Source organism: Ornithorhynchus anatinus, chromosome 3 (genome assembly GCF_004115215.2).
Source record: "Ornithorhynchus anatinus isolate Pmale09 chromosome 3, mOrnAna1.pri.v4, whole genome shotgun sequence".
Lineage (NCBI taxonomy): Eukaryota > Metazoa > Chordata > Mammalia > Monotremata > Ornithorhynchidae > Ornithorhynchus > Ornithorhynchus anatinus.
In genome coordinates, this window is record NC_041730.1 from 103,646,826 (window position 1) to 103,655,217 (window position 8,392).

General features: G+C 44.8%; 1 protein-coding gene across 2 annotated transcripts in view; it reads right to left on the minus strand.

Annotated features, from left to right (window-relative positions):
* The window catches only part of UBE2D1 (ubiquitin conjugating enzyme E2 D1), a 33,100-nt gene extending 24,708 nt beyond the window's left edge, over positions 1 to 8,392 (minus strand). Inside the window, exon 1 of one of the 2 annotated variants that reach the window (XM_029061359.2) lies at positions 8,282 to 8,392. In XM_029061359.2, the coding sequence (XP_028917192.1) occupies positions 8,282 to 8,305 (24 nt within the window). In that variant the 5' untranslated portion in view covers positions 8,306 to 8,392. The remainder of the gene's footprint in view (positions 1 to 8,281) is intronic. The other variant, XM_029061358.2, reaches the window with a different exon arrangement.

An 8,392-nucleotide genomic window follows, 5' to 3' on the forward strand; every position in this document is an offset into this window, starting at 1 on the left:
CCTGGAACGCCCTCCCTCCTCACCTCCACCAAACTAATTCTCTTCCCCTCTTCAAAACCCTGCTTAAAGCTCACGACCTCCAAGAGGCCTTCTCAGATTGAACTCCCCTTTTCCCTCTGCTCCCTCTACCCCCCCTTCACCTCTCCGCAGCTAAACCCTCTTTTCCCCCCTTTCCCTCTGCTCCTCCCCCTCTCCCATCCCATCCCCTCAGCACTGTACTCGTCTGCTCAAATGTATATATCTTCATTACCGTATTTATTTTGTTAATGAGATGTACATCACCCTGATTCTATTTATTTGGTATTGTTTTAATGAGATGTTCTTCCCCTCGATTCTATTTATTGCCATTGTTCTTGTCTGTCTGTCTCCCCCATTTAGACTGTAAGCCCATCAAAGGGCAGGGACTGTCTCTATCAGTTACCGATTTGTACATTCCAAGCACTTAGTACAGTGCTCTGCACATAGTAAGCGCTCAATAAATAATATTGAATGAATGAATGAATGTAACCTCCGTAAGGGGCAGGGACAGGGTCTGACCTGCTGATTTTATCCCAGCATTTAATATAGTACTTGGCACACAGTTAATGCTTAACAAATGTCACTATCATTTATTACTCCCGACTTCATGGAGGCATTCATAATCCTAGAAAGACTGCTAATATGTAGTTTTTTTAAAAAAACTAAACAAAACAAGGATCATATTTAAGTATTTGCTACTGATAATTCTAATGAATAAGGACTTTCAAAAATCTGAGTCAGAATTAGTTAATGGAATTCCCACATTCCATTTATTTCATCATAGAAAAATATCAAAAAAAACCTGATGGTAATAAAGGCAATGCTTTATCAAACTTGTTAACTGTAAAAGCTTGGGAGACATAGGAACCTACAGTGGGTTTTTAGGGAGTTGAAACACTTATTCTTTCCATTTCTATGCCAGCCATTTCCCTGTACTATGATACTTGGTTACATTCATTTATCTGCCAAATCTACAACTTGTAAAGTTTCTAATTCAATATCCGATCTTCTATGTCTAAGCCATTTCCTTGAAGAACCTGTACTATTTGAACACATGACCCTTCTTGTTCCAAAAGACCGAAAGAATAAAATATCTGCAGTGGTTTCTATCAGATGTAAGAAGTGAATTTAGAAACTACTAAGGAAAAGTAACTCCCTCAACAGCCAAGTGATATGTGCTTCATCATGAACTGATATTCCATGGAGACATTTATGAGAAAACAGATCTTTTGGTCTCTTTTTATTACGAGGAGAAAATTATTCTGTAAAGAAACATGGCACAGAACAAATGAACCAGTTAAATTAATTTAATAAATCTAACCATCCATATAAAACATCTTTCCACAACAAAGATTTACATTGACATAGATAGCTTAGGTGAGAATTTTTAAATATGCTGAATTTTCTAAATTAAGTATCAAACTGTTTTGGAGAGTTTATTTGTTCAAGCGTCTAAACCCTAAGATGCATAAACCTTTAATTTACAGGCATGGGAAAACTTCCTAAGCAGAAGTTAAATGAGCACTTACCCAGAATGGACCCATTATTTAAAATGAATTCTATACACCACCAAGTATGTGCATGTGTTTTAAAGTGAAATATGGGAAGTACACGAATGTATCACTGAATTATAAATCTCCTAACTTATTTATGTAAACAATCCTCAGCATTTGGGAATAATTACCATAGTTGCCATACTTTCCAATAAGAGTTCTGCCTCCCTCTTCAAAAGACAGACCGAAAAAAGCCAACAGACCTGTCAAATTTCATCATGCAAGTGTGATAATCATTAGCTTAAAATCTTGTTGCCAAGTGTTAAGTATAGTGCTGGAAGTATAAACAGTACAGTTGCTAAGAAGCCCTTGTAAAGCTTATCAGGCTGAAAAAAATGCACTCTTGTTTAAGGGGTGTGATAAATCAGGTTTTGACTTTCCTGGTATTAACTAACCAAAAAATAGAAGGTAGATGTGCACATTTCTAAGGTGAAAAGCAAAACTATAACACTGAACCATCTATTGTAATGCAGTAAAAAAGTAAATATTTTTACTATTATCATCAACAGTATTTTAGTGTCACAGCACCATACCAAGCACCTGGGTGACTATATATTAGGAGCTTGATCTTCCCATATTTGGGCGGTATCAAAGATTGTTTTGTAGGATTACATGGGTAAAGTTATCCAAAAGAAACCCATATAAATCATCAGTTTGAATTATGTCACCTTTATCCAACAAAACCATGTTCATGAATACCTAGGCCCTTCCTTATTACAGAGAATAAACTTACCATAATTTGTAAGTCTTTAATGGAATAGTTTGATAAGGAAAGCAAAAAGTCAAGAACTGCAATTACAATTGTTTCCACAATAAATTTTCAGTAAGGACATCAAGTTGGGGTTCTTTGGCCTTAAATATCAGTCAATTTTGTCTCTACGGGTTCAAAACTAAAGGATGATTACCAAAAGGTGAGACAAAATGATCACAAGATGACATCTTCATTTGTAGGATATCACGAGATTCAAATGGTAAGAGGTTTCAAACCAGAGTCCATAGACCTTCTACAAATTCTTCTATGTGCATGCAAATTTATTCATACTGCATGGGAATGACAAAGCAGGTCAGTGTGATTTAGAAACAAATTTGGGATTTTTCAGTCAGATTTTCTTTCCACGTATCAATACACTTCTTCATGAACAGTCTACAGTACTTACTTATTAAATAGTCCAAATATATTAATCCTTGAAATCATATAGATATACACATAACCAGGTAAGAGAGCGATAGATTTTTTTATAAGTGTTGGAAAGGAAAGGAGTTTCATTTTTCTCTTCTTTGTTCTAGAGTTAATTTTGCATATCAAATTATGGCAACATTATTGTGATTTTCAAATTATTCACGAGTTCCAGGATGGAAATTCATAATTAAGATGCCCTCTGCAATTAGTATGCAAAGAATGGTTATCATCTTCAAATAAAAAGAACCATTGTAGATAGATATTCAGTAAAGTTAAGTTGTTAATATTGAAAATTTGAAATGAGGTGACCCTTAGATAACAGCAATGCATGTTATAATGAGCCACAGCAAAACTTTACCCAGTGTGTTTATACCAAACCCAAGAGGCTTTTTGTAGACAAAGCTAAAAACGGATCTGATTTTGAAATTCTTAGTAAAACACTCCATTTTCATGTTTGGGTCTGAAGGAAGGAGGGCAGCATGTTGCTTAGAGAATTGCCATGTATATGTGATGTACTTTTGCAAATACCTAATTATGGTATTTGTTAAGCGCTTACTATGTGCCAGGCACTGTACTAAATGCTGGGGTAGACACAAGCAAATTGAATTAGATATAGTCTCTGTCCCTCACAGGGCTCACAGTCTTAATCTCCATTTTACAGATGAGATAACTGAGGCACAGAGAAGTGAAGTGACTTGCCCAAGGTCACACAGTGGACAATTAGCGAAGCCAGGATTAGAACCTAGGTCCCACTGACTCCCAGGGCCGTGCTCCATCCATTGGACTACACTGCTTAGTTTTCCCTGGACTATACCTTTTTTTTTTTAACACTGGTATTTGTTAATAATAATAATAATAATAATGTTGGTATTTGTTAAGCACTTACTATGTGCAGAGCACTGTTCTAAGCACTGGGGGAGACACGGGGGGAATCAGGTTGTCCCACATGGGGCTCACAGTCTTAATCCCATTTTACAGATGAGGTAACTGAGGCCCAGAGAAGTTGACTTGCCCACAGTCACACAGCTGACAAGTGGCAGAGCTGGGATTCGAACTCATGACCTCTGACTCCAAAGCCCATGCTCTTTCCACTGAGTCACGCTGCTTCTCTATAATAATGTTGGTATTTGTTAAGTGCTTACTCTGTGCGGAGCACTGTTCTAAGCGCTGGGGGAGATACAAGGGAATGCGGTTGTCCCACGTGGGGCTCACAGGCTTCTGCCCCATTTTACAGAGGAGGGAACTGAGGCCCAGAGAAGCGAAGTGGCTTGCCCACAGTCACACAGCTGACAAGGGGCAGAGTCGGGATTCAAACCCATGACCTCTGACTCCCAAGCCCGGGCTCTTTCCACTGAGCCACGCTACTCTGTAAAGCACATACTATGTGCCAAGCACTGTACTAGAGAAGCAGCATATGGCTTAGTGGAAAGAGCACGGGCTTTGGAGTTGGAGGATGTGGGTTCTAATCCTGGCTCCACCACTTGTCTGTTGTGTGACCCTGGACAAGTCACTTAACTTCTCTCTCCCTCAGTTACCTCATCTGTAGAATGGGGATTAAGACTGTGAGCCCCACGTGGCACAACCTGACTACTTTGTATCTATCCCAGAGCTTAGAACAGTGCTTGGTACATAGTAAGTGCTTAACAAATACCATAATTATTAATTATTATTATTACTAAGTGCTGGGGTAGATATAAGATAATTAGGTTGGAAACTGCAACATGGCGTAGCAGCATGGGCCTGGGAGTCAGAAGGTCATGGGTTCTAATCCCAGCTCTGCCACTTGTCTACTGAGCTCCTTATCTTCCCTCCCAAACTCTGCCCTCTCCCTGACTTCCCCGCCACTGTGGACGGCACTACCATCCTTCCCGTCTCACAAGCCCGCAACCTTGGTGTCATATTTATTTTGTTAATGAGGTGTACATCCCCTTGATTCTATTTATCGTGATTATGCTGTCTCGTTTTTGTCTGTCTACCCCGATTAGACTGTAAACCCATCATTGGGCAGGGATTCTCTATCTGTTGCCGAATTGTACATTCCAAGTGCTTAGTACAGTGCTCTGCACATAGTAAGTGCTCAATAAATACTACTGAATGAATGAATTCACCCCACACATTCAATCTGTCACCAAAACCTGCCGGTCTCACCTTCACAACTTCAACAAGATCCGCCCTTTCTTCTCCATCCAAACTGCTACCTTGCTGGTACAAGCTCTCATAATATCCTGGCTGGATTATTGTGTCAGCCCCCTCTCTGATCTCCCTTTCTCCTGTCTCTCCCCGCTCCAGTCTATTCTTCATTCCACTGCCCAGATCACCTTTCTACAGAAACGCTCTGGACATGTCACTGCCCTTCTTAAAGACCTCCAGTGGCTGCCGATCAACCTCTGCATGAAACAAAAACTCCTCATTCTTGGTTTCAAAGCTCTCCATTACCTTGCCCCCTCCTATCTCCCCTCCCTTCTCTCCTTCTACAGCCCAGCCCACACACTCCACTCCTCTGCCGCTCACCTCTTCACGGTCCCTCGTTTGCACCTGTCCCGCCGTCGACCTCTGGCCCACGTCCTACTGCTGACCTGGAATGCCCTCCCTCCTCACATCCGCCAAACTAACTCTCTTCCCCTCTTCAAAACCCTACTGAGAGCTCACCTCCTCCAGGAGGTCTTCCCGGACTGAGCCCTCCCTTTCCCTCTGCCCCTCTGCCCCTCTTCCCCTCCCCATTCCCCCACTCCCTCCCTCTGCTCTACCCCCTTCCCCGCCCCCATAGCACTTGTGTATAGTTGTGTATATTATTTATTACTCTATTTTATTAATGATATATATAATTCTATTTATCTATTTTAATGGTATTGATGCCTAATTGTTGTGCTGTCTATCTCCCCCTTTTAGACTGTGAGCCCATTGTTGGACAGGGATTGTCTATCTGTTGCCAAATTGTACATTCCAAGAGCTTAGTACTGTGCTCTGCCCACAGTAAGCGCTCAATAAATACGATTGAATGAATGAATGAATATTGTGTGACCTTGGGCAACTCACTTAACTTCTCTGGGCCTCAGTTACCTCATCTGTAAAAACGGATTGAAACTGTGAACCCCATAAGGAACAGGGACTGTGTCCAACCCGATTTGCTTGTATCCACTCCAGTGCTTAGAACAGTGCCTGGCACATAGTAAATGCTTAGTGCTCTGCACACAGTAAGCGCTAAATAAATATGAATGAATGAAATACCATAATAATAATAATTATTATTATTATGCAGTCCCTGTCCCACTTGAGGCTCACAGTTTTAATCCCCATTTTAAAGATGAGGTAACTGAGGTCCAGAGAAGTGAAGGGACTTAAACAAGTCTCTTCAAAGAGCAGACAAGTGGTGGAGCCAGGATTAGAACCTAGGTCGTCTGACTCCCAGATCCATGCTCTTTCCACTAGACCACACGGCTTCTCTAGTTCTGCTGTCTCTCTCTCCCCCTGCCCCAAGGAAATAAGTATGGATCAATTTATAGCTTAGCTAAAGTTCACTTCCTGGTTGGGCTGAAATCCTAGGGTTGGGGTCATGTTTCAACCAGGTCAAGTCTCTGTGGATTTCTAGGATCAGAGTAGTATGAGTCTAAAAAAGTCAAGCCTTGGGCATTCACAAATTTAGTTCCAATTTTTGTTAACGATTTTCTCTTCAAATGACACAGGTTTAAGTGTCTGGTGTCACTGCTCTCACGTTCACTATCACATGTTGGATTATTTGTGACAAAGAGAGAGTACTGCACATGCTAAAATTCCAGGGCCCAGTCCAAGTTCAACCTGTTCTTTATGGGCAGGCAATGTGTGGCTTCTTTGTTTTGTACTTCTGAAGCACCTAGTTCAGTGCACTGATCAAGTGGGTGCTCAGAATATCTACTGCTAGATCTCTAACGCTAGAAGCAGCGTGGCTCAGTGGAAAGCACACTGGCTTGGGAGTTAGAGGACGTGGGTTCTAATCCTGGGCCCGCCACTTGTCTGCTGTGTGACCTCGGGCAGGTCACTTCACTTCTCTGTGCCTCAGTTCCCTCATCTGGAAAATGGGGATTAAAAGTGTGAGCCCCACATGGGACAACCTGATTACCCTGTACCCACCCCAGCGCTTAGCACATAGTAAGTGCTTCACAAATACCATCATCATCATCATCATTATTATTATTATTATTGTTAATGCTGCCAAAAGCCTCATGGCGACAGACCCATACCCAAAGGCTGCCATGTTTCTTTTCAATGGTGGGGACGGGCTGCCGGGCACATTTGTCCCATTGATCCTACCGGGATGCTGGGACTTGGATGGCGCTGTGAGTAATGTGGAACCAGTACAACTCAGATCTGGGATAGGAAAAAGTCCTAGCACATATTCTGGGGTGGTATCCTGCAGGACCAGGCTGAGGAGGGAGCGCCGGCCCCATCCCCAGCCCCCTGCGGCCCGCCATCCCCTTGGTCGTCGGGGGCCGCGGTCCCGGTGTCTCCTTCTGCGGCTGGCGGGCCACTCCGAATCCCACCCCCCAAACAGTCTAATTGCCACCATCACCGTTGCTACCTCCCACTCCTCAGAAGTCCACTTGCCCCCGGGACTGGGGCGGAGACCACCGGCCTTCTGATTAGAAATGATTTCTACTTTCATCACGGGCCTTCTACAACACAGATTTCCTCCCTTGGGTTCTTTTTTCCATTCGTGCAGTACATCTCCACCACGTTGGCCAGAGGCTCCCCTGGGGACCCCCGGCCTGGAAGAGGCACCCAAACCGGTGACGAGTCGGGACAGATCATCGAGCGATCAACCCATCGGCGTCTACCGGGCACCTGCTCTGTGCACAACACCGTCCTCGGCTCTTGGGCCAGAACAATGGGAGGACTACACATGGGCTCGCAAGGAGCTTGGAGCTAGGCCTGGGCCTGTGATCCAGCCCCCTCCGACTGTAGCCAAAGGGGCCGGCCGGACTCCGCTGACCAGTCTGCCCTTTTTCCATGGGCCATCACGGGTCTTTGAGAAATGTCCTGCCTTACCGTACCAATACGGACGAGTCAACGTTTAGGGCCGGCCCAACAATCCATTAAGAGCCACGGCAAATAATAATAATCAACAAATGCCAGGAGATGATGGATGCACCACGTCGCTGGTCCCCAAAGAGGAGACGGGAGGGTTCCCGCACCATCGCGGCCATCGGGGCGAGGTTGCTGTGATAGGTCCAGGCTGAAAATGTACATGAACTCGTCCGAAAGGACCGCACCCCTTCCCACCCCCCAAAGGAGGGCGAAGGAGCCCAGTTTGGGTTGTGGCACCGGGAGGTCATATCGACAACTGTGTTGGGAGTAGAGGTGGGTGACCTGAAGTGGCCGCGGCTGCAGCGGAGCCCTCCCCCCCCCCCAAAAAGGCAAGGAGGGGGTGCAGAGGGAGGCTGGCCCTCTTCTCCTCCTCCCCGAATCCGGCGTTGGCAGGTCCGGACGGGTAAAGAGGAGGGGACCGGGCGGAGCTGGGGGGGCCGGTCCGACCCGCCGCGTCCAGCACACTCACTTTCTGGATCCGCTTCAACGCCATGGGGGGTCCGTTGGGGGTCCGGTCGGCCGTCGGCGGGGCTGGGGCGGGGGGCAGCGGGGGCCGGGCAGCGCTGCCTTTTGTTTGGGC